This window comes from Tachyglossus aculeatus, chromosome 7 (assembly GCF_015852505.1).
Source record: "Tachyglossus aculeatus isolate mTacAcu1 chromosome 7, mTacAcu1.pri, whole genome shotgun sequence".
NCBI classification, from domain to species: Eukaryota; Metazoa; Chordata; class Mammalia; order Monotremata; family Tachyglossidae; genus Tachyglossus; species Tachyglossus aculeatus.
In genome coordinates this window covers 24636166-24663332 of record NC_052072.1, presented here as the reverse complement: position 1 = coordinate 24663332, position 27167 = coordinate 24636166, and the positions used below count along the sequence as shown (strand labels likewise).

General features: G+C 47.9%; 1 protein-coding gene across 1 annotated transcript; it reads right to left on the bottom strand.

The window, feature by feature from the left end:
- Positions 1–7974: 7974 nt before the first annotated feature.
- AVPR1B (arginine vasopressin receptor 1B) lies at positions 7975–18648 on the bottom strand. Its single transcript, XM_038748765.1, is given in 14 exon segments — positions 7975–8487; positions 12325–12589; positions 12591–12665; positions 12667–12684; positions 12686–12721; positions 12724–12971; positions 12974–13022; positions 13024–13112; positions 13115–13163; positions 13165–13457; positions 13673–14359; positions 14405–14793; positions 15610–15656; positions 18631–18648. Coding segments are annotated over 14 exon segments (2577 nt in total). The 3' UTR covers positions 7975–8173.
- Between the last annotated feature and the right edge of the window lie 8519 nt (positions 18649–27167).

Below are 27167 nucleotides of genomic sequence, written 5' to 3'. Positions count from 1 at the left end.
TTTGAAAATTTAGGGAGGCATGCATAATAGCATTTCCCAGACCAGCCTTTTCTAATCTGCTGAGCCAAAATGAACATAGTCCATTCCCTTCACCTCTAGATCTCATGCTTTTGTGGAAGTAGCATGGCTTAGTGGATAGAGCATGGGCCTAGGACTCAGAAGGTCATGGGTTGTAATCCCAGCTCCACCACTTGTCTGTTGTGTGACTCTGGGCAAATCACTTAATTTCTCTGGGCCTCAGTTACCTCATCTGTAGAATGGGGATTATGACTTTGAGCCCCATGCGGGTCAGGGACTGTGTCCAACCTGACAAATTCGTATCTACCCCAAGGTTTATAGTAAGCATATAGTATATATATATATATATATATATATATATATATATATATATAAATAAAAGCACTTACTATATGCTATAGAAATATATATATATAGCATATAGTAAGTGCTTTAATAATGATGGTATTTGTTAAGCGCTTACTATGTGCAAAGCACTGTTCTAAGCGCTGGGAGGGGATACAAGGTGATCAGGTTGTCCCCCGTGGGGCTCACAGTCTTAATCCCCATTTTACAGATGAGGTAACTGAGGCCCAGAGAAGTTAAGTGACTTGCCCAAAGTCACACAGCTAAGTGGCAGAGGTGGGATTAGAACCCATAACCTCTGACTCCCAAGCCCGTGCTCTTTCCACTGAACCATGCTGCTTCTCTAGCAAATACTATTATTATTATTATTATTATTATTATTATTATTATTATTATTATTATTATTATTCTGGGTTGGTCCCCAAAGAAATCCCATTTAAAGGGAAGGCTGTTTATACCTGTGAACTGTCTTCTCTCCCTTATGAATTTTAATTGACATCGCATAAGTGTTAAAAATACAGTCCTTCTGAATCCTGTATACTCTCAGCTCACAAGGTCTGGGATTGTTTCCAACCATGACGGTAGGGAAGAGTCATTGACTCACCTGGGCTTGGGAGCTCTGGTCCCCAGCACTGCCCTCCAGAACAGGCTGAAGAGGAGTTGGGGCTTGGAAAGAGTCTGTAGAAAAAAAAAAAAAAGCAACAACCACTCCCTGCCACAACAGAGAGGGAACCCCAAGAATCAGCTTCAACTGCTGCTCTCATCGATTCCAGAGTCCTCCCAGACTGTCTTCCTTCGGCATTTGCTAGGCAAGCAAATTGGAAGAGGCAGGGTCTGGCCTTGGAACTGCAACCAGACCCAGCTCGTGGACAGGGAATGTGTCTATTGTTATATTGTGCTCTTCCAAACAGTAGAGTGTTTTGCACACAGACAGTGTTCAATAAATATGATTGAAAGAAAAGAAAAGCCCTATCAGTGGGAGCAGACCGAAGCAGAACTGCCAGCCCTGGCTACTTTAGAGGTGGAGAGACAGTCTGCAGCCAGGACCACCATTGCTGACCTCCTTGTGCTTGTATGGCCACTATTACCTCACTGCTTCCTGGGAGAGCAAGCAGGAGAGGAACGAGAATGGAAAAGCCTCAGGTTGTAGCAGGGCTACTTCCCTGTCTCCAAAAAAAGTGTGTGTGTCGGGGGCGGGGGAGAGAAACAACGGGAAGCCCCACCTCCGGAAGGATATGTGGGGAATACAGGGTCCTACTAGCAATAGCAAAAAATCAGGTCATTTATCTGGCCGTAGGTTGGCTACAGCCTTTGTGGGAGCCCAACCCCTCCTTCAATCTATCAATCAATCAATCATATTTATTGAGTGCTTACTATGTGCAGAGAACTCTACTTAGCATTTGGGAGAGCACAATACAACAATTAGCAGACACATTCCATACCTAAAAGGAGCTTTCAGTCTAGAGGAGATAGTAATATGAATAAATCTCGGCCTTCAAGGAGAGTCTTGTCCTGCCAGGCCCTACTCTGCCCACTCTAGCCCAGCCGGTTCAGACCATCACCTCGTCCAGAAAAATTTGACTCCTCAAATAGGCTACTGTGTTAACTTTGCCAGACATCTATAATTGGAGATGCACTAGTGGAAAAACATAGCTTAGTGAAAAGAGGATGTGCCTGGGAGTCAGAGGACCTGGCTTCTAATCCTGGCTGCATTACTTGTCTTCTCTGAGACCTTGGGCAAGTCTTTTCACTTCTCTGTGCCTCAGTTTCCTCATCTGCAAAATGGGCATTCAATATCTGTTAGAATGTGAGCAATATGTGGACTTGGTTAATCTTGTACCTACCCCAACAGGTACATAGTAAGAAGTTAGCAAATACTATTATTATTATTAGCATCATCATCATTTGAGGTACTCTTCTCTCTTGATTGTAACAAAAGAATCCTAGAGCAAGAAAAGACCATGACTTTAAATTGCCCTGCTTCCAGGAAGAATTGCCTCAAACTTGTTCCAGACAGATGAGACTCTCCTTTCTTTAAAACTTCCAAGCCACTCTTGCTCTGCACCTCCCTGACGAGAAATTCTTCCTTAATGTCTAATCTAAATACTCTGGCTGCAGTTTTCAGCCCATTTCTTCTTGAACTTAATTTAGCAGAGCCAGGGAATGACGAAGTCACCCTCTTTGGATAGAGGGAGCAGCTGGAGCTCAGGAAGCTTACTGGGGGGTGGACAGAGAGTGGGCTGTCAGTTTGGAGTCTTTAAAGATGCCCCACAAAGGAAGGTGAGTTGGTGTTGTGTCTCAGGGTAATAATTATGGTACTCAGTAAGTGCTTAGTCTGTGCCAAGCACTGTTCTAAGCACTATATATAAATTAATTATGTTGGACGCAGTCCCTGCCCCACATGGGGCTTGCAGTCTTACCAACATTTTACAGATGTGTTAACTGAGGCACAGAGAAGACAAATGATTTGCCCAAGGTCACACAGCAGACATGTGGCAGAGCTGGCATTAGAACTCAGGTCCTTCTGACTCCCAAGCCCGTGTTCTACCCACTAAGCCACACTACTTCTCCACCAGGGTGTTCAACCTCTGAGTTGCTTGATTCCAAGCGCTTAGTACAGTGCTCTGCACATAGTAAGCGCTCAATAAATATGATTGATGATGATTCTAGCCATCTCGACCCAAGACTCCATTTGGGTTTCACCCCTCTGGACCGAATGGGCAGGATAATAATAATAATAATAATAATAATAATAATAATAATAATAATAGCATTTATTAAGCACTTACTATGTGCAAAGCACTGTTCTAAGCGCTGAATACAGAGGAATGGAAGAGGCTGGGATAAGGGAGGTCAATGGATTACATTGTTGGGTAGGGATTGTCTCAGTGGAAAGAGCATGGGCTTGGGAGTGAGAGGACATGGGTGCTAATCCCAGCTCCGCCACTTGTCTCTGTGTGACCTTGGGCAAGCCGCTTAACTTCTCTGCGCCTCAGTTACCTCATCTGTAAAATGGGGATAAAGAATGTGAGCCCCTCGTGGGACAACCTGATTACTTTGTATCTATCCCAGCGCTTAGAACAGTGCTTGGCACGTTGTAAGCGTCTAACAAATACCATAATAATAACAATAATAATTTGTTGCCGAAATGTACTTTCCAAGCGCTTAGTACAGTGCTCTGCACACAGTAAGCGCTCAATAAATACGATTGAATGAATGATTATGGATATCAATGCCACGAGACAACTTCAAGGAGCTTGCGACTCAACACTGCCACCCGATGGTTCCTTACAGAACTGCCGTTAGGGAAGGGACTTGGAACCCAAAGAATCAACCCCCAATCAATCAATCAATCAATCGTATTTATTGAGCGCTTACTGTGTGCAAAGCACTGTTCTAAGCTCTTGGGAAGTACAAGTTGGCAACATATACAGTCCCTACCCAACAGTGGGCTCACAGTCTAAAAGGGGGAGACAGAGAACAAAACCAAACATACTAACAAAATAAAATAGAACAGATATGTACAAGTAAAATAAATAAATAAATAGAGTAATAAATATGTACAAACATATATACATATGTACAGGTGCTGTGGGGAAGGGAAAGAGGTAAGATGGGGGGGATGGAGAGGGAGACGAGGGGGAGAGGAAGGAAGGGGCTCAGTCTGGGAAGGCCTCCTGGAGGAGGTGAGCTCTCAGCAGGGCCTTGAAGGGAGGAAGAGAGCTAGCTTGGTGGATGGGCAGAGGGAGGGCATTCCAGGCCCGGGGGGATGACGTGGGCCGGGGGTCGATGGCGGGACAGCCGAGAATGAGGTACGGTGAGGAGATCAGCGGCAGAGGAGCGGAGGGTGCGGGGTGGGCTGTAGAAGGAGAGAAGGGAGGTGAGGTAGGAGGGGGCGAGGTGATGGACAGCCTTGAAGCCCAGGGTGAGGAGTTTCTGCCTGATGCGCAGATTGATTGGTAGCCACTGGAGATTTTTGAGGAGGGGAGTAACATGCCCAGAGCGTTTCTGGACAAAGACAATCCGGGCAGCAGCATGAAGTATGGATTGAAGTGGGGAGAGACAGGAGGATGGGAGATCAGAGAGAAGACTGATGCAGTAGTCCAGACGGGATAGGATGAGAGCTTGAACGAGCAGGGTAGCGGTATGGATGGAGAGGAAAGGGCAGATCTTGGCAGTGTTGTGGAGCTGTGACCGGCAGGTTTTGGTGACGGCTGGGATGTGAGGGGTGAATGAGAAAGCGGAGTCGAGGATGACACCAAGCTTGCGGGCTTGTGAGACGGGAAGGATGGTAGTGCCGTCAACAGAGATGGGAAAGTCATTGAGAGGGCAGGGTTTGGGAGGGAAGACAAGGAGTTCAGTCTTGGACATGTTGAGTTTTAGGTGGCGGGCAGACATCCAGATGGAGATGTCCTGAAGGCAGGAGGAGATGCGAGCCTGGAGAGAGGGGGAGAGAGCAGGGGCAGAGATGTAGATCTGGGTGTCATCAGCGTAGAGGTGATAGTTGAAGCTGTGGCAGTGAATGAGGTCACCAAGGGAGTGCGTGTAGATCGAAAACAGAAGGGGACCAAGCACTGAACCTTGGGGAACCCCCACAGTAAGGGGATGGGAGGGGGAGGAGGAACCTGCAAAAGAGACTGAGAATGAACGACCGGAGAGATAAGAGGAGAACCAGGAGAGGACGAAGTCTGTGAAGCCAAGGTCAGATAGCATGTTGAGGAGAATGGGGTGGTCCACAGTGTCGAAGGCATCTGAGAGATCGAGGAGGATTAGGACAGAGTATGAGCCGTTGGATTTGGCAAGCAGGAGGTCATTGGTGACCTTTGAGAGGGCAGTTTCCATGGAATGTAGGGGACGGAAGCCAGACTGGAGGGGGTCGAGGAGAGAGTTGTTGATGAATTCTAGGCAGCGCGTGTAGACAACTCGTTCAAGGAGTTTGGAAAGGAATGGTAGGAGGGATATGGGGCGATAACTAGAAGGTGAGGTGTGGTCAAGAGAGGGTTTTTTTAGGATGGGAGAGACATGGGCATGTTTGAAGGCAGAGGGAAAGGAACCAGGAACCAGTGGAGAGTGAGCAGTTGAAGATGGAAGTTAAGGAGGGGAGAAGGGATGGAGCGAGAGATTTCATGAGATGAGAGGGAATGGGGTCAGAAGCACAGGTGGCCAGAGTAGCACTTGAGAGGAGGGAGGAGAGCTCCTCTGAGGATACTGCTGGGAAGGATGGGAGAGTAGCAGAGAGTGTTGAGAGCCGGGGGGGTTGGAGAAGGGGGGGAAGTGACTTTGGGGAGGTCGGACCTGATGGATTTAATTTTGTTAATGAAGTAGGAGGCCAGATCGTTGGGGGTGAGGGAAACAGAAGGGGGAGGAACTGGGGGCCTGAGAAGGGAGTTGAATGTCCGGAACAGCTGGCGGGGGTGATGGGCATGGGTGTCAATAAGGGAGGAGAAATAGTTTTGTCTGGCAGAGGAGAGGGCTGAGTTAAGGCAGGAAAAGATAAACTTGAAGTGAACGAGTTTGGCATGGTGTTTAGACTTTCGCCAGCAGCGTTCGGCGGCTCGAGCATAAGTGAAGGAGGCGGACAGTGGCAGTGATCCAGGGCTGTGGGTTAGTGGTATGAGACTGGCGAAGGGAAAGGGGAGCGAGTGAGTCTAGCTGAGTAGAAAGGGTAGAGTTGAGAGCAGTAATCTGATCATCAAGACTGGGTAGAGAGGAGAGGGTGGTGAGGTGAGGTGCTCCTAAAGATGGATGGGGTCAAGAGAGCGGAGATCTCTGTGAGGGAGTAATATGGATTCTCGGGCCCCCAATCCAGCCTGAGAGAGGATAATAATAATAATGGTATTTGTTAAGTGCTTACTATGTGCAAAGCACTGTTCTAATCGCTGGGGAAAAGAAAATTAATCCGCTCGGCTTTCAGCCAGCAGATGCATCACTTCAAGTATTACCTCGGATAACCCATTCACTCCCTTCCTCCTCCTGGTGAAGGAATGACTCAGAGCCAAGCAAATGATATCAGAGTGATTTATTAGCCTAGTGGAGCGTTTCTAAATAAAAGGCATCCATCTGCATTCAGGAGTCCAAAGAACGGAAGGGTCGCCCCAAGATGATTTTGTTTTCTCCTTTTTACAGTTTGCAGGCTTCGGACTGAACGTCAAAACGGGCTATTACTAATTTTGCCTATAGCAGCACTATATAACTGCAACCAAAATCTGACTGAAAAATGAGAGGGAAAGCCCCATTCATACTGAGCTGCTCACAGCCTCTTCTAATTTTATTTTTAAAACCCAAATAATAGGCACAGCTGTCCCAATTTAATTCACACTTGTTGGGAGGGAGAGTGTGAGATTAGATCACTGAATTTGCACCTGCCCCTTCCCAGAGAGCAACAAAAGAGCAGAAGATGGGGGAAGAAGATGGACCAGGGAGATCTGTTCCATACCTCCTGCCACATTCCCATTCAGCCTTTCCCATTCTCAACTACCATGTTTGTCCCTCGGGGTCACGGCTGGCACATCAAGGTCACCGCAAAGAGATGCCTAAGATCTCCTGGCATCTAAGCTGAAGAAACGGATATCATTCTCCTGGCTCCACTCAGCAGAGCTTTGGAGAGCCCCAAGTATGTTTGAGCAATCTCCTTAGCTCCATCCCACCTCCATCACCTTACCCCAGATTCTGCCCTTTCACACACTCCCTCAGCCCGCAAGAGGACTCCGTTGGAGAAGCACCGAATGGCACTGCCCCCACCTCTGCCTGACTTTTGTTTAGCAACCACCTCCCCACACCTCACATCCTTACACAAAAAGCAGGAGACCTCAGATCTTGTCAGGAACACACAATGCAAGCCCAGGGACTTTGAGAGACACATCTGCTTAACTGGAGTCACAAGGGGTGGGCAAAAAGGACCCTATCCCAGTGTCTCCAGCTTTTGAGAAGTCAGACACACGCTGCAAAAGCCACTACCTCCAATCAGGCTAATTTGATTCAAACATAGCTCACAAGCAGGAAGTAGGGATCCTTTTTTTAAGGCATTTGTTAAATGCTTACTTGCTTTGCGCATGGTAAGCACTTAAGAAATGCCATCACAATTATGTGCCAAGCACTGTACTAAGCCCTGGGGTAGATACAAGTGAATCAAGTTGGACACAGTCCATGTATCACATGGGGCTCACAATCTTAATCTCCATTTTACAAATGAGGCACAGAGAAGTTAAGTGACTTGTCCAAGGTCACACAGTAGACGAGTGGTGGAGCTGGGATTAGAACCTAGGTTATTTTGATTCCCAGGCCTGTGCTCTAAACTCCAGACTGTAAAATCACTGTGGGCAGGGAATGTGTCAGCATGGCCTAATGGCAACAGCATGAACCTGGGAGTCAGAGGTCGTGGGTTCTAATCCTGGCTCTGCCATTCTGTCTGTTGTGTGACCTGAGGCAAGTCACTTCACTTCTCTGTGCCTCAGTTACCTCGTCTGTAAAATGGGGGTTTGGACTGTGAGCCCCACATGGGACAACCTGATTACTCTGTATCTACCCCAGTGCTTGGCATATAGTAAGTGCTTAGCAAATGCCATTATTATTATATTGTATTCTCTCAAGCACTTAGTATAGTGTGCTTCACATAGCGCTCAATAGGTACAACTAAGTGACCAACTGACAGACTATCCATTAGGCCACACTGCTTCTCTATCCTGAGAGGAATCTCAAGTGGCCCCATCACCACCATCCCTCAAGGACCTGGGCTGTGGGACTCATGCCCTCTCCCCCTCCCCAGTTTTCCGTCCCTGTGAGTGTTGTCCAGCCCCTGCCCAAGCCTTCCCTACAGGACCCCAGTCTCAGTGACAGTGTATTCATGTGGAGGGCAAAAATCTTTGAGGGTCCCCTCGGGCAGGGGACCCCCACTGGGACAGAGGGTGGAGGCCCGGCTGCGGATCAGCAGGGTGGTCCGGCGGCTGGAGAGGCTCCCGTTGGAGAGCTGCCTCTTCATGGGGTGGCGGAGGCCCCCCAAGCAGGAGAAGCAGCGCAGTGACTCTGGTAGCAGATGGTTGCTGAAGCTCATGTAGATCCAGGGATTGCAGCAGCTGCTCAGGTTCCCCAGCAGCATGGTGATGGTGAAAGCCACATCTGATGAGTCTGCAAAAGGAGAAGGGACGTGAATCCATGGCCATCGGCCACCCAGAGAGGTTACCCAAGGACTTCCAGGACATAACGTTCAGGACATGTGACCCCGCTCCTCAAAAAACTCCAGTGGAGTTGATCCACCTCCACAAATGAAAACTCCTCACCATTGGCTTTAAAGCACTCCGTCACCTTCCCCTCTCCTACCTCACCTGGCTTCTCTACTTCTACAACCCAGCCCGCACACTTCACTCCTCTAGTGCCAACCTTCTCACGGTGCCTCACTCTCACCTGTCTCGCCATTTACCCCTGGCACCACATCCTGCCTCTGGCCTGGAGCATTCTCCCTCTCAAATCCCACAGACAATTACTCTCACCAACTTCAAAGCCTTATTGAAGGCTCATCTCCTCCAAGAGAACTTCCCTGACCCACCCCGCACCATTTCCTATCTCCCATTGTCTTCTGTCACCCTGACTTGCTCCCTTTGTTCTTCCCTGCTTCCAGCCCCACAGCATTTATGTACATATCTGTAATTTATTTATTTGTACTGATGTCTGTCTCCCCTCTCTAGACTGTAAGATTTTTATGGGCTGGGAATGTGTCTGTTCATTGCTATATTGTACCTTCCCAAGTGCTTAGTACAGTGCTCTGCACACAGTAAGGGCTCAATAAATACAATTGAATGAATGAATGAAAGAGGCTCATCCATTGGGGCTCTTCCTACCCCTTTTCCACCAGAGGACTGCAGATGGAAAAGTTCAGGCACATCCACTGGTTATCAGAGGTGGATGAGGCTGTCTAAACTCCCAAATGTTGATGCTATAGCCCAAGTTCTAGAGGCCCTGTGGCTCTGAGCCCAAACCCCATTCTTTGGTTACCACTAAAGGGGAGCAGGAAGGTGGAGGGGGTAGTGATCCCATAGGGAACTTGTCTCAGGATAAGTGGATCCGGGCCCAAGTAGAGCTTGTATTCTGGAGCTTGTGATAGGATTCTGCTTCTGATCCCACTCCCTCACCAGGCTCCCCAGAGAAGAATCTAATCCCACCCCAGCCAGCGATTAATGCTTAGGGTGGGGTTAGAAGACACTGTTTTCAACACTTTCTCTCAGGTTTCTCTCAGATTCCTCTTCATGTTTTAAAAGATGCCCCTCTTCCCCAAGCCAATACCTCCAACTGCTACATTGGCATTAGCAATGACCTCTGCAAGTCTGTTAGGGGTGATGTCCTGACCATGAGTGGCCAGCTCAGCTGCTTTCAACTTTCTGGGGTACTCCTGGGGAGCAAAGAGTGCAAAAACCACCAACTGTAGTTTCAGAGGGTCCAGACAAGGCTATATTTGCACTCCCCCCTACACTCTCACTCTCTCTCTCTCTCTCTCTCTCCAGCTTCTAAAGGATGAAAAGAAGGCAAGGCCTAGAGCATTCCTCTGTGCCAATTTATTATGAAGGACAACAAAGTTATCCAACTATACGGTTATGCCCACTTCTAGCCCATCAGACCAGGAAAAACTCAGTCCATCCCCCAGACTCATCTATTCAGTGATATCAGAAAACTAGCTTCTAATCAGACATGAAATGCCATAGTGACTGTCAGTGAAGCAGCATGGCTCAGTGGAAAGAGCCCGGGCTTGGGAGTCAGGGGTCAGGGGTTCGAATCCCGGCTCCGCCAACTTGTCAGCTCTGTGACCTTGGGCAAGCCACTTAACTTCTCTGTGTCTCGGTTACCTCATCTGTAAAATGGGGATTAAAACTGTGAGCCCCTCGTGGGACAATCTCATCACCTTGTATCCCCCAGCGCTTAGAACAGTGCTTTGTGCATAATAAGTGCTAAACAAATACCATTATTATTATTATTATTGTTATTATTATTATTATTATTATGTGCCTACTATGTGCATAGCATTGTTACCAACTTCTGGGGAAGGAGACAATAAAGGGTACTAAACAAGATGAATACAGAGACAGCCTGGTCAGCTCTAAGGGCTCCCTGCAGTCCCTTTCCAGATCTGCTTTCAGTGAAGGCCGGAGCTAGGGGCCAAGTTAATGAAATAAGCAGAGCATATTGTTATATTGTACTCTCCCAAGTGCTTAGTATAGTGCTCTGCTCACAGTAAGTGCTCAATAAATATGATTGAATGAATGAAAGGGCATAAATAACTCAGAAGGTTTTGGTGGCTGACTTGGGAAGGGTTTGATGTAGAGGATTAGACAGCAAAACAGTTCATTTCAGTGCATTTCCTTTCCAAGAAATGCCGGGGTCGATGGTACAATATCCACATTATATGAACTGCCCAGGGCCCCATACTTTTGGGAAACATGATGCAGAAAAAGACTGTGGGAGACCCCAGCTTCTTTCCTTTCCCTTCCCTCCAATGGGGACAGCTCCCCTTGTAGTCTCTGGGAGCAAAGCCATTCCTGGACCAAGTTTCACCTTCCCAAGCCGAGTAAATTCAACAACATCCTTTAGCACTTGTGCATATTCTACAGTAATATTAATATGCACTTATTTATCCTTCCATACTTTTAATAGCTGTAGCATTTTGTGAATACCACTTGTCTGTCACTCTCCCCCAATACACTGTAAACTCCTAGAGGACAGATGCTGCTGTGTTTCTTACTCCATTAGGGCTTCGTGCAGTGTTCTGCATACAGAAGGTGCTTACTAAGTACTATCAACCAATCGATTGGTAGCATTTATTTAACCCTTACTGTGTGCAGAGCACTGTACTGAGCATTTGGGAGAGTACAATACAACTAAGTCGGTAGACACGCTCCCTGCCCACAGTGAATTCACAGTCTAGGGAGGAGCCAGACATCAATATAAATAAATGATTTTCGGATGTGTCACAATCCTCGGTTTTCCTTTAATAAAAATAATAATCATAATAATTGTGGTATTTGTTAAGAACTTACTACATGCAAGGCTCTCTTCTAAGCTCTGAGGTAGACACACGCAAATCACGTTGGACACAATCTATTTTCCACATAGGGCTCACAATCTTAATCCCCATTTTACAGATGAGGGAATTGAGGTCCGGAGAAATTACGTGACTTGCCCAAGGTCACACAGCAGACGAGTGGTGGAGTCAGAACTAGAACCCAGGTCCTTCTGACTCCAGTCCCGTGCTCTGTTCACTAGGCCACGCTGCTTCTCTGTTCACACAGGCAAATTGCACTGCACTGTGAAGAACAGGAATGCAGATGGGGAGAATAGACTGTTAGCTCATTATAAGTAGGGAATGTCACTGTTTATTGTTGTGTTGTACTTTCCCAAGTGCTTAGTACAGTGCTCTGCACACAGTAAGCACTCAATAAATAGAAAAGCAGCATGACTCAGGGGAAAGAGCACGGGCTTTGGAGTCAGAGGTCATGGGTTCTTTGTTTTTTTTTTATAGCATTTATGAAGCACTTGATATGTGCAAAGCACTGTTCTAAGCTCTGGATTCAAATCCCGGCTCTGCCAATTGCCAGCTGTGTGACTTTGGGCAAGTCACTTAACTTCTATGTGCCTCAATTACCTCATCTGTAAAATGGGGATTAAGACTACGAGCCCCCTGTGGGACAACCTGATCACCTTGTAACCTCCCCAGCGCTTAGAACAGTGCTTTGCACATAGTAAGCCCTTAATAAATGCTATAATTATTATTAATAAATGTGATCGAATGAAGGAATGAATGAGTCCGGGGCCCAGAGAAGTGAAGCAACCTGCCCCAGGCCACACAGCAGGCAAGAGGCCGAACTGGGATGGGAACCCAGGTCTCCTGAGTCCCAACCTAAGCTCTCTCCACCAGGTCACTTGGCTTCTCGGCTCCCCCTTCCCGCCTGGAGCCGGCCCCTACCCCGGCCCCCTTACCTTCGGTGCGGATGTTCTCATCCCACACGGACCACATCTGGACGCTGAAGAAGGGCGCCCAGCAGGCCATGTAGGCCAGCACGATGACGAAGGTCATCTTGACGGTGCGGATCTTGGCCCTGGAGATGGCCCTGACGCTGCTCACCCTGGCCGTGGGCCTGCTTGGCTCACCGCCAGCGGTAGTGGCCCTGGGACCCCAGATCCTGCTCTTGCCCCTGAGGTTCTTGCAGATCTCGTGGCAGATGAGGCCATAGCAGGCGGTCAAGGATGACCACGGGCAGGATGGTGAAGATGGCCAGGGTGGTCCAGGTGACATAGGCCCGGGGTCCCCACGGCACGCGGGAAGTGGGCCCAGCAGTCCCAGGACACCGGAGTCCTGGCTGACCTCCCGCAGGGGAAGAAGATGAAGAGCTGGGGCAGGCTCAGCCCGGCGGCCAGTAACCAGGTGGCGGCGATCAGTGGGTAGGCCGAGCGGCCGGGCTGCCGGAGGGTCCTCAGAGGGCGGCAGACGGCCAGGTAGCGGTCCAAGGTCATGACGAGGAGCATGTAAGTGGAAGCGAACATGCTGAGCACCTGCAGGTACTTGACCACCCTGCATAGCAGGTCCGGGCCCTGGAAGCGGAAGGTGACATCCCAGGCCAGCTGCGTAGCACCTGGAACAGAGCCACCCCCAGGTCGGTCAACCGCGCCAGGTGCAAGGACGAACACGTGCATGCGTGACCGCTTGAGGCCCGGCCGGCCCAGGGCCAGACGACGGCCGGCATTGCCCACTGTGGCCACCGCCAGGATGTGGCCAGCACCCCAATCTCCACTTTGGCCAGCTCCTCGTCGCGCTCCAGGGCCGGGGGCCGTGCGGTTGCTATTGGCCATGCTGTTGGACGTCCGGCCTGGGACAGGGTTCCATGGGTGGGGAGGGGGGCAGGAAAACAGGAGAGAGGGATGGGAATTGGGGCTGGGGGGAGGGATGCCAGATGGGGCAGGGAGGAAGGAGTCCTGGGGGGATTGGGAGGGGAGGGAATCCAGACTCTGGAGTGGGTGAGAGGGGGGTGGAATTAGGTTGGGGGGGACACTCCGAGGATCCACTCTCCCCCCAACTTTGTCAAGGCGCGAGCTCCCCTTCCTGGCTTCTTTTCCTTTCCCAACCCGATTTGCTTAACAAACAACACTTTCTCTCCTGTCTGAAGAACTGGGCTCCGGGGACCCTGCCAACAAAAGCATGGTCCTTGCTGCCTACAGGGCTGGGGCCTGGGGCCCGAGCTGGGGAGGATTCTAGTGCTGGCCCTGGGGATGGCTTGGGCCCTGGCTCTGGTTCTGGTGATGGCTGGTGGTAGCTGACTCTGTCACTAACGCTGGCACTGGGGGCTGCTACTGGGGTGGTGATGATTGACGACTTGGGCGCTGGTTCCGGCGCTGGCATCTGGGGATGGTTCTGGAGCTGGGTTCCTGCGCTGGCACTGGCACTGGTGCTGGTGATGTTTGGGCACTGGTTCTGGATGATGATTCCTGCACTGGCACCGGTACTGGTGCTGGGGATGGCTTGGGCACTGGTTCTGGTGATGATCCCTGTACTGGTACTGCTGCTGGGAATGGCTTGGGCACTGGTTCTGGTGATGATTCCTGCGCTGGCACTGGTACTGCTGCTGGGAATGGCTTGGGCGCTGGTTCTGCTGATGATTCTTGCGCTGGCACTGGTACTGGTGATAGCTTCGGCACTGGTTCTGGTGATGATTTCTGCACTGGGTACTGGTGCTGGGGATGGCTTGGGCACTGGTTCTGGTGATGATTCCTGCACTGATACTGGTGCTGGGAATGGCTTGGGCGCTGGTTCTGGTGATGATTCCTGTGCTGGCACTGGTACTGGTGATAGCTTGGGCGCTGATTCTGGTGATGATTCCTGCTCTGGCACTGGTACTGGTGATAGCTTGGGTGCTGGTTCTGGTGATGATTCCTGCGCTGGCACTGGTACTGGTGATAGCTTGGGCACTGGTTCTGGTGATGATCCCTGCGCTGGCACTGGTACTGCTGCTGGTGGTGGCTTGAGCGCTGGTTCAGCTGATGATTCCTGCTCTGGCACTGGTACTGGTGATAGCTTGGGCGCTGGTTCTGGTGATGATTCCTGTGCTGGCACTGGTACTGGTGATAGCTTGGGCCCTGGTTCTGGTGATGATTCCTGCTCTGGCACTGGTACTGGTGATAGCTTGGGCGCTGGTTCTGGTGATGATTCCTGTGCTGGCACTGGTACTGGTGATAGCTTGGGTGCTGGTTCTGGTGATGATTCCTGAGCTGGCACTGGTGATAGCTTGGGCGCTGGTTCTGGTGATGATTCCTGTGCTGGCACTGGTACTGCTGCTGGTGATGGCTTGGGCGCTGGTTCTGATGATTATTCCTGCACTGATACTGGTGCTGGGGATGGCTTGGGCGCTGGTTCTGGTGATGATTCCTGCTCTGGCGCTGGTTCTGGAGCTGGCACTTCTCAGAGGCGGACCCGGCAGCCGAGGACCACAGGCTGGGTTCGGGCTGGGTTATATGTTGGCTCCCGCGGCTCGTGAGGGGGTGGAACAGACAGGCGGACCTCCCCCTACTCCCCCCACCCCCGACACACACACAAACACACACAAACACACACACACCCAGTCACAGAAACGCCCACGCACATGCACGTGCCCTTCCCCTCCCCACAGCACCTGTATATATGTACATATGTTTGTATGTATTTATTACTCTATTTATTTATTTTATTTGTCCATATTTATTCCATTTATTTTATTTTGTTAATATGTTTTGCTTTGTTCTCTGTCTCCCCCTTCTAGACTGTGAGCCCACTGTTGGGTAGGGACCGTCTCTATATGTTGCCAACTTGGACTTCCCAAGCGCTTAGTACAGTGTTCTGCACACAGTAAGCGCTCAATAAATACGACTGAATGAATGAGCCCCTTCCTTCCTCTCCCCTTCGTCCTCCTCTCCATCCCCCTCATCTTAACTCCTTCCCTTCCCCACAGCACCTGTATATATGTATATATGTTTTTACATATTTATTACTCTATTTATTTTACTTGTACAACTCTATTCTATTTATTTTATTTTGTTAGTATGTTTGGTTTTGTTGTCTGTCTCCCCTTTTTAGACTGTGAGCCCACTGTTGGGTAGGGACCGTCTCTATATGTTGCCAGCTTGGACTGCCCAAGCGCTTAGTACAGTGCTCTGCACACAGTAAGCACTTAATAAATACGACTGAATGAATGAACATGTGCGCCCGACTGCTCCTGTGGGTCCTTTGAGATTCACCGGAGAGATTCCGTCCTCCGCAGTTGCTGCAGCTGAATTGGGGACCGCTGGGGTTGGAGGGAAGCAAGGAAAAGACAGCCTTTCCTATAAAATAAAACTCTGCCCTAAACAGTAACCTCGTTCTCTCCTGACAATGCCCCACAGGTCAGAATTTAGCTGCCTGACAGCTGGAGAGGAGCGGGGAGGAGGATGAGACAGAGGAGCAGGGGTTGGGATGGAAGGAAGATGCTATTATTATTATTATTATTGTATTTTTAAAGTGCTAACAATGTATCAAACTCTGTTTTAAGCGCTGAGGTAGTAACAATAATAATGATGGCATTTGTGAAGCGCTTACTATGTGCCAAGCACTGTTCTAAGCACTGGAGGGATACAAGGTAATCAGATTGTCCCATATGGGGCTCACAGTCTTCATCCCCATTTTACAGATGAGGGAACTGCGGCACCGAGAAGTGAAGTGACTCACCCAAAGTCACACAGCTGTCAAGTGGCTGAGTCGGGATTAGAACCCATGACCTCTGACTCCCAAGCCCGCACTCTTTCCACTGAGCAACGCTGGTAATCAGGTAATCTCACACAGGGACTTCATTTCTCTGTGCCTCAGTTACCTCATCTGTAAAATGAGAATTAAGACTGTGAGCCCCACCTTGGACAACCTGATAGCCTCATATCTCCCCCAGCGCTTAGAAAAGTGCTTGGCACATAGTAAGCACTTAGATGCCATCATCATCACTATTATCATTAGGGCTCACAGTCGGAAGAAGCAGGGAATGCTGAGCACAATGGGAAAAGAGGCGATGGGAAAATATTTGAGGGATATTGGGAAGAAATTGGAAAGGGATCTGCAGGTACTGCTGTCTGCGTGCGTAATGAAAGGAGCAGGGACTAAAGCTTTTGGAGTATTGAGGGGGAAAGGGCAGAGGCTGGGGAAATGGAAATGGAGGGAAGCAGGAAGGAGGGAAAAGGACATCACTGTGAGGCCGCTGGAAATGATGTCTGGTGCTAGAGTACCAAGTGATGGAGTCAAAGCTTTCCTGACATTTACCATGAATTTTGTCTTTGCTTGAAGCTCCCCTGGCACCCCACCTCACCCCTTCACCCCTACACACAGTGTGGCAGATTAGCCAGTATTCTTCCAAAGTAGGATTAAAGCCTGTCTGATGTGGCATTAATATCCCTATTTAAATCAGCTATATAAATAAGTATGTAAATGTGTATACATTTAATCAATTGTATTTATTGAGCTCTTATTTTGTGCAGAGCACTGTGCTAAGTCCTTGGGAGAAGCAGCGTGGCTTAGTGGAAAGAGCAAGGGCTTGGGAGTCAAAGGACAAGGGTTCTAATCCTGGCTCCACCACTTGTCTGCTTTGTGACTTTAGGCAAGTCACTTAACTTCTCTATGCCTCAGCTACTTCATCTGTAAAATGGAGATTAAAGTGTGAGTCCCACATGGGACAATCTGTTTACCCTGTATCTATCCCAGCGCTTAGAACAGTGCTAGGCACATAGTAAGCACTTATCAAATACCATAATTATTATTGCAATATAATAATATAACAGACATTCCCTGCCCACAACAAGCTTACAGTCTCGAGTTTACAGTCTACAGTCTTTAGTCACCTACACAGCCTCCTCTTCCCAAGGAGGTGATTTGATAACAATGAGATCAGTGCTTAGAACAGTGCTTTGCACATAGTAAGTGCTTAATGAATACCATTATTATTATTATTATTATTATTATTATTATTAATGATGATGATGGAATCTTCTACCCAGAAAAATAGATAGAGCCTGTATAAACAAAGTGAGAAGCAGCATGGCCTCAGGGATAGAGCACGGGCCTGGGGGTTAGAAGGATTTGGGTTCTAATCCCACCACGTGTCTGTTGTGTGACCTTGGCTAAGTCACTTAACTTCTCTATGTCTCAGTTATCTCATCTGTAAAATGAGGATTAAGATTGTGAGTCCTATGTGGGACAGAGACTGTGCCCAACCCAATTTGCTTGTATCCACCCCAGCACTTAGAACAGTGCCTGGCACATAGTAAGCACTTAAATGCCACTAATAATAATAATTGCGGTATTTGTTATACGCTTACTACGTGCCAGGCACTCTAAGTGCTGGGGTGGATACAAGCAAATGGGGTTGGACACAGTGCCTGTCCCGCATGGGGTTCACAGTCTTAATCCCCATTTAGTACAATGCTAAGCATTCAGTACAGTGCTTTGCACACACTAAGCCCTCAATAAATACAATTGAATGAATTTTACAGATGAGGGAACTGAGACTCAATAAAGTAACTTGCACAAGGCCACAGAACAGAGTGGCAGAGGCAAAATTAGAACCCATGACCTTCTCACTCCCAGGCCTGTGTTATATGCCACTATGCTATGCACTATTATTATTATTATTAGTGTTATTATTATTATTGTTAATTGACTACAATGCTAGTGGTTCCCAAAATGCTTCTCTCACTCTTTCATCCCTGCAGCTCACATTCCTGCTGAGGCACAGAGTGAAAAAAGTAAGAAGGTGGGCAGGGATGCAACACGCCGCAAAGCAGCATGATCTAGTGTTGAGAGCACAGACCTGGGAATCAGAAGGGCCTGGGTACTCGTGCCCACTCTGCCAATTGCTTGCAGTGTGACCTTGGGCAAGTTACTTAACTTCTCTGTGCCTCAGTTACCTCATCTATAAAATAAGGGATTAAGACTGTGAGCCCCACATGGGATGAGGACTGTGTCCAACCTAATTAGCATTTTTCTACCCCCATACTTAATACAGTTCCTGGCACATAGTCAGCGCTTAACAAATACCATTTAAAAAAGCTCACACATAGGGTATTTTTATGTTTGCTATTTAAGGGCAGGGCCAATTTTAAACCAAAATGGCAGCAGCAGCAAGCAGAGCATGAAACAATCATAGAGGTGATTGTTCTTCTTTCCTTCCTCTTTTTTCTCCCTCATCCATGTCACACAGGCATGGACTAGGTGCCCAGTGGGCATCTCCTTTTACTCTCTACCTGCTGGAGCATCAGCATGGTGTAGAGGATTGAGCACGGGCTCAGGAGTCAGAAGGTCATGGCTTCTAATCCCATCTCTGCCAGTTGTCTGTTGTGTGGCCTTGGGCAAGTCACTTCACTTCCCAGTGCCTCAGTTCCCTCATCTGGAAAATGGGGATTAAGACTGTGAGCCCCATGTGGGCCAACCTGATTACCTTGTATCCCCCCCAGTGCTTATGGTGCTTGGCGCATGGTAAGCACTTACCAAATGCCATTATTATTATTATTACCAAACTGGCTCATATACAGCACAGGCCAAGTTTTGACTCCCCCTGTCCACCTGAGCCAGGAGGCCGGCCCAGTGTGGGTCTTGTGAGTCTACCCTCCCAGTCTTTTCTTAAAAAAAGGTACTCGTTAAGTGCTTATCCTGTGCCAGACATTGTTCTAAGCACCAGGGTAGATACTGGGTAATCAGGCTGGAAACAGTCCCTGTCCCACATGGGGCTCACAGTCTCTATCCCCATTTTACAGATGAGATAACCGAGGCACAAGTAGTGAGGTGATTTGCCGAAGGTCACACAACAGACAAGTGGCAGAGTCTTGAGTTTGCCTACTGCCCACAGCCTTCATTTCCCTCTTGTTCCTGGTCTCACAGCCAGTTCCCCTGCCCTATTCTGTACCAACAGAGACCTCACAAGCTATAGACACTATTCTTGTTGCTGGTCCGGGCTGCTAAAACTAAGAGAAGCACCATGGTATAGTGAATAGGACACAGGACTGAGAGTCAGAAGGTCGGGGGTTCTAATCCCGGCTCTGCCATGTGTCTGCTGTGTGACCTTGGACAAGTCACCTCACTTCTCTGTGCCTCAGTGACCTCATTTGTAAAATGGGGATTGAGACTGGGAGCCTCATGTGGGACAGGGACTGTGTCCAACCCGATTTGCTTCTAGCACTTAGTACAGTGCACTACACACAGTAAGTGCTCAATAAATATGATTGATTGGAGGAATGAACCACCCCAGTGCTCAGTACAGTGCCCAGCACAAAGTAAGTGCTTTACAAATACCACAATTATTATTATTGTTATTAAAGCTAGAGCATACCCTGTGACTCTGTAGGAGTGGGGGGTATGGGGGAATTAAGCTCGGGAATCAATAAATCAGTAGTATGTACAGGCACAGTACTGAGCACTGGAGTGGATACAGGCAAATTGTATTGAACACAGTCCCCATCCCACATGTGGCTCAAAGTCTTAATCCCCATTTTACAAATGAGGTAACTGAAGCTCAGAGAAGTGAAGTGACATGCCCAAGGTCTCACTACAGACAACAAATGGAGCAGGGATTAGAACCCAGGTCCTTCTGTCTCCCAGGCCTATGATCTATCCAACTAGACCACGCTGCTTCTTAAACGTGGCAGAATGGAAGTATCCGAACTCCTTCTCCAACCTCCTCCACCTTCTCCAGGCCCTACTCTCAAGACCCTGAGTTGGGAAAGCACATTTCAGCTCCTGGGAAAGGTGTTGCTTTGTCCAATCTAAAGTACAACAACAATTAAGTTGTTATGTTCGAAGAAGACGTCACTAATGGTGAAATTCACCTAAGGGCTTCTGAAAAGGCCGGTGCAGGAATTAAAGTCCCGGCTCTATTGACTTGTTTGTTATTTACAGCATCTAGCTCTGTTTGGGCTTTTGCCTCCATTCCTCCTGATCTATATGAAGCTCGTTCTCGAGAACTCTTTCTTTCTTGATTAGACTGTGCCATGCTGGTCTCTTTGGGTCAATTGACTCTCAGTCATCAGGAAGCTCCTTGAGGGCAGGGATCGTACCAACTTTATTGTACACTCCCAAGCACTTAGTACAGTGCAATGTGCACAACAAGCATTCAATAAATATCACTGATTGATTGATGGGTGGGCACAGCCTTGCCTGAGATTGTGTTGTGCAATAGCCTTAAAATGTTTCTCTGCCCTCCAGGCTTTCAGTTTCCTGGTTTCAGCTTACCTTGCAGCAGCCGTTTGTATATAATAATAATAATGTTGGTACTTGTTAAGCACTTACTATGTGCCAAGCACTGTTCTAAGTGCTGGGGTAGATACAAGGTGATCAGGTTGTCCCACGTGGGGCTCACAGTCTTAATCCCCATTTTACAGATGAGGGAACTGAGGCCCAGAGAAGTTAAGTGACTTACCCAAAGTCACACAGCTGACAAGTGGTGGAGCCGGGATTGGAACGCATGACCTCTGACTCCCAAGCCCGGGCTCTTTCCACTAAGCCACGCTGCTTCTCTACCACTACCATTGTCCTTTCTCAAATATCATTACCATTCATCAACCTTGTTTTCTCAACCTGTCCTCCCCCTTGGACCAACGAGTTGTAGCACTGGGCTGGAGTCAGAAGGACCTGAGTTCTAATCCCAGTTCTGCCATTTGTCTGCTGTGTGACCTTAGGTGAATCACTTCACTTCTCTGTGTCTCAGTAACTTCATCTGTAAAGTGGGGATAAAGACTGTGAATCCCGTATGGGACATATGGGAATGGGAATCCCGTATGTGTCTAACCTGATTAGCTAGTAACCTATCTCAGTGCTTAGTACTGTGTCTGGCACATAGTAAGTGCTCACAAATACCATAAAAAAACAGTGACATCATCATTTCATTCTATTCATCCTATAGATACAGTCCTTTTCCGTGGGTGTGAAGATTGTTGCAGCTGTTGTAGTGGTAGTAATAGAGGCATTTACTGAATGTCTAGGTTCAATGCACTAAACTAAGCACTTGGAAAAGTACAGAATCACGACCTGCCCTCAGGAGCTTACACTCTAATGGGGGAGACAGTCAATCAGTAATGTATATTGAGCACCTACTACATGTAGAGCACTGTGCTATGCATTTGGAAGAGTACAATGTAACAGAATTGGTAGACACGTTCCCTGCTCACAGTGAACTCACAGTTTCTAAAGTCTAGAGCCACTCTGAAGCAGCATGGTCTAGTGGATAGAGCAGGGGCCTAGGAACCAGAAGGTTGTGGGATCTAATCCTGGCTCCACCATTTGTCTGCTGTGTTACCTGGGGCAAATCACTTCACTCCTTTGTGCCACAGTTACCTCATCTGTAAAATGGGGATTGAGACTGGGAGCCCTATGCGGGACAGGGACTGTGTCCAACTCGATTTGCTTGTATCCACCCCAGAGCTTTGAACAGTGCCTGGCACATAGAGAGTGCTTAACAAATACCATAATTATTATTATTATAAACCACTTCGCTCCCACTCCTGAGCTCTTTGTGGTCTTTCTACCCCCACTGCTAATCAGATGGAGGCAGAAACTCAAAAACAGGCCAGAACCTCAGCCCCGTCCTCTTAATTACCTGGAAAATTGACAATGTCAGTCAGCATGTAAGAGCAGGCAGAGCCAGTCAGAACAAAGATATTTCATTCAGGATGTGACTTTAGCCCACCATGATCCTCCCAGAGATGAACACACTTCAGACACACTTGGACAACTGGGCAGGGACCTTGGTACAGATGGCCGTTACCCCCTCTCTGCTTGGGCTGGGGGAGGGTTACTCAGTTTACCCCCGCTACCACACCACGGCCTGACTCTCAGACAGCCTGATTCTCCAGCTGTGGCACCACTACCAGAGAAGTAGTGGTCCCTGCAGAGGGCAACAGCCTCCACCCCCTGCCAGCCAAAGGTGGCAAAGTTGGCACCTTATTTGCCCAGGCCAGGCCCAATTCACAAGTCCCAAGGGTGGCAAGCCCCCTGACCACTATCGGTTTGGAAAAGTTCAACCCATCACAGTCTCACTCTGTCCCTGTGTTCTTTCCACTAATAATAAAAACTGTGACATTTGTTAGAGACATTCTTTGTGCCAAGCACTGTACTAAACAGTAGGATAAATACAAGATAATCAGGTCGGACACAGTTCTGCTCCATATGGAGCCCTAGGCCACGTTGCTTCTTGGTCAGAGTAATCTTACCAAAGACACACTGGCCATGCAGACAGAATGGAGTCATTAAAATAAAATCTCAAACTTTAAAAATGTAAATATTCTTAAAAACCCAACTAATAAATGTTCCCTTCTAACTATACATCTTTAAAGCTCCCCAATAAACAGGCCTTGATTTAGTTAATCAAGCCAGGTCTTGGTGCCAGCTGATTCATGTGGTTCTCCAGGTGTTGCTGTTTGGTTTCCAATCGGCAGTGGGGAGAAGATGAGCTCAGTGGGAATCGGCTAGTGAAGCCTTGTCAGGCTCACTCATCAGTTTCTTCTTTCTCCTCAGCCAAGAAGGAATGATTCCAATTCCATGATGCAGCTGTCATGTGGAAGGCAAGTTCAATGCCACTGCTGTTCTCTTCTGTCTCTCCCGCTGTCCGGAAAGAGCGGCCAAGGTAAGATTCGCGTGAATTGGGCAAGGATGCGGCCAGAGATGTTCAAATTGCGAGCGTGGCATTGGAGTACCTGATTCTGACTTTGTTCCCCAACCAGACCCAGGGTCTTGTGGTTGGAGAGAGGCTGAGGGGCAGCAGAGAACCCCAGGCTTATGACAGGACTGGGATCTTTGTCCAGAAGCAACATAGCCCAGTGGATAGAGCAGGGGCCTGAGAGTCAGAAGATCATGAGTTTTAATCCCAGCTCTGCCACTTGTCTCCTGTGTGGCCCTGGGCACGTCTCTTAACTTCTCTGGGCTTCAGTTATCTCATCTGTAAAATGTGGATTAAGACTGGGAGCCCCTTGGGGGACAGGGACTCTGTCCAACTTGATTAGCTAGTACCTAACCCAGTGCTTAGAATAGTGCTTGACAAATAGTAAGCACTTAACAAGTATTGTTATTAAATGCTTAACAAATACCACAATTATCAACATTATTATTAGGTGACCCTGGGCTTTAATGGCTGTTTTTGCTAGGGCGTTTATTGTTATTGCTCAGGAAATTATTAGCAGAACATCTTGAGGACCCCAGCCTGGCTGCTCTCCTGTTGAAATTTGCTGGGACCGTGGGTCCCGGGGACATCTCCAATCTCGAGGACATCTCCCTCAGAGCCTTGGTTTTTATTGGAAGAGATTCATGTACTGCTTTTCCGGCTGCCTACGGGTTTCCTTTGTAGCTTGTCAGTTTCTACAACAATTTGGCAAGGAAGAAAAATCAATCTGTCAAACAATAATATTTATTGAGTGTTTACAGTGCCCAGAGCCCTTTACTAAGTGCTTGAGAGACTTCCATAGAGGCAAAAAACAATCCCTGCCCTCAAGGACCTAGCACTCTAGTTGGGGAGACTGGACCTGAAAAGCCACTTTGAAGTAGCAAAATAAGAGCTGGGGTTGTAGCGACCCTTCCCCAACACTTCTGAGAGCATCTGGACCACCCACCTTAAAATAGAAGCAATATGGTGTAGTGGACAGAGGACAAGCCTAGGAGTCATTGTTTCTAATCCCGGCTCCACCATTTGTCTGTTGTGTGACCTTGGGTAAGTCACTTCCCTTCTCTGGGCCTCAGTTACTTGATCTGTAAAATGGAGATTGAGACTGTCAGCCCCATGTGGGTATGCTATTGATGCCTGTCTACTTGTTTTGCTTTGTTTTCTTGTCTATCTTCCCCCCTTCTACACTGCGAGCCCATTGTTGGGTAGGGATTGCTTCTATTAATTGCCAAATTGTACTTACCAAGTGCTTAGTACAGTGCTCTGCACACAGTAAGCGCTCAATAAAGTGCTGCTTCAGAGAAGAAGCGGGGCTCAGTGGAATGAGTCCGGGCTTTGGAGTCAGACATCTTGGGTTCAAATCCCAGGTCCGCCAGTTGTCAGCTGTGTGACTTTGGGCAAGTCACTTAACTTCTCTGTGCCTCAGTTCCTTCCTCTGTAAAATGGGGATTAAGACTGTGAACTCCCCATGGGACAACCCAATCATCTTGTAACCTCCCCAGGGCTTAGAACGGTGCTTTGTACATAGTAAGTGCTTAATAAATGCCATTATTATTATTAATAAATGTGATTGAATGAATGACAGGGGCTTTGTCCAACCCTATTTGCTTGTATCCACCCCAGTTCTTAATACAATGTCTGGCATATAAATGCTTAAATACCATAATAAAAATAATAGCTCATAGGGGCAGATCAGGGAAGGAGATATGTCAGGGTCAGGGGTGGACTGGGGTGTGATAAGGAGGCAGGGGGAGAGTGGGTGTGGGGAGGGGAATTGGGAAGAAAGGAATATTAAAGAGTCAGCTGTGACTCATGGTAATAATAATAATGATAATGATGGCATTTATTAAGCGCTTACTATGTGCAATGCACTGTTCTAAGCACTGGGGAGGTTACAAGGTGATCATGTTGTCCCATGGGGGGCTCACAGTCTTAATCCCCATTTTACAGATGAGGGAACTGAGGCCCAGAGAAGTTAAGCGACTTGCCCAATGTCACACAGCTGACAATTGGCAGAGCTGGGATTTGAACCTGTGACCTCTGACTCCAAAGCCCGGGCTCTTTCCATTGAGCCACGCTGCTTCTCCTATGGTATTGCCTAGCTGACTCAAAGTGTGCCACAGGTTTGAGAAACCGGGGTGCGTGCTGGATGGCAGGCAGACTCAGTCAGCCCAGGCTCTGCTGCCTTAAGAGGAGCAGCATGGCCTAGTATGAGAAGCAGCATGGTCTAGTAGACAGAGCACAGGCCTGGGAGCCAGAAGGACCTGGGTTCTAATCCCAGCTCCGCCACTTGTCTGGTGTGTGACCTTGGGCAACTCATTTCACTTCTCTATGCCTCAGTTCCCTCATCTGTAAAATGGGGACTAAAGACGGTGAGCTCAAAGTGGGACATGGACTGTGTTGAAACAAATTAGTTTGTTTCTACTCCAGCACTTAGAACAGTGCATGACACATAGTAACCACTTAACTAATACCATCCTTCTTATTATCTGTCTTGTGGGCCAGAAGGAATCACTTGGTGGGTTGGCCTCAAGGGTTATATTCAATCAATCAGGGATGTGTAAATATCTATAATTCTGTTTATTTTGATGCTATTGATGCCTGTCTACTTTTTTTGTTGTCTGTCTCCCCCATCTAGACAGTGAGCCCGTTGTTGAGTCTCTACCTGTTGCCAAATTGTACTTTCCAAGTGCTTAGTACAGTGCTCTGCTCACAGTAAGCGCCCAATAAATACGACTGAATGAATCAATCGTACTTAGTGGAAAGAGTGTGGGCTTGGGAGTCAGAGGATGTGGGTTCTAATCCTGACTCCACCACTTGTCTGCTGTGTGACCTTGGGCAAGCCACTTAACTTCTCTGTGCCTGTTACCTCATCTGTAAAATGAGGATTAAGACTGTGAGCCCCATGTGGGACAACCTGATTACCTTGTATCTACCCCAGAGCTCAGAACAGTGCTTGGCATGTAGTGAGCAAAATGCCATTATTATTATTATTATTATTATTATTATTAATTTATTGAACACTTACTGTGTGCAGTGCACTTTAATAGGAAATTGGGAGAGCATAATCAATTGTATCTATTGAGCACTTAGTACAACATAAGAGTTGATAATCACATTCCCTGCCCACAAGGAGCTTACAGTCTTTCTCCCACTCCTGAGATAGGTGATGAGCTGGGGAGAGGTGGAAAGCCAAGGTGAGGGGTGGTGGGAGAAGAGAGTAGCCTTGTAAAAGGGAGTCTATCTGGCACCAAAAATCTTCTCTTAGGTGGTGGGATGTAGGGGCTCATGATAATCAGTGTGACCTGGTGGATATAGCACAGGTCTGGAAATCAGAAGGGTGAGTTCTAATCCCAACTCCACCACTTGTGTGCTTTATGACCTCGGCCAAGTTACTTCACTTCTCTGGGCCTCATTTATAAAATGGGAACTAAGACGGTGAGCCCTGTGTGGGACAGGGACTGTGCCCAACTTGACTTCCTTGTATCCATCCCAGCAGTTAGTACAGTGCCTGGCGTAGAAAGCACTTTACAAATACCACAGTTATTATAGATTGTAACCTGGATAGCAAAGTGAGGCACCCAGATGCATCCATCTCTGTCATAGCTGTTGTGGGTGGGCAAGTGTCTACCAATTCTGTTGCATTGTACTTTCCCAAGCATTTAGTACAGTGCTCTGTACACAGTAAGTGCTCAGGAAATACAATTGATTAATGAAGGAGACTTTATGTGGCAATGATAATTGTCCTTGTGGTTTTTGGTATGTGTTTAAGTGCTAAGCCCTGGGGTAGATACAAGATGAACTCAGCCCACCTGAGGCTAATAGTCTAAGTAGAAGGGAGCATAGGTATTGAATTCCCATTTTACAGATGAGAGAGTTGGGTACCAGAGAGGTCCAGTGATTTCGCCCAAGGTCACACAGCAGACACGTGGCCTAGTTGGGATTAGAACCCAGGTCCTCTCCTCCTAAGCCCATGCTCTTTCCACTAGGCCACGCTGCTTCATTACCAGTTTCAAAATTGCCATCTTTCTCTGTCACTACAAGTGCATTTGCAAGAGCTGTCAAAAAATACGATATTGGATGAGTCTAAGATGCTTACTACCTTTAAGATATTTTCATGTCTAAAGCATGGATTTT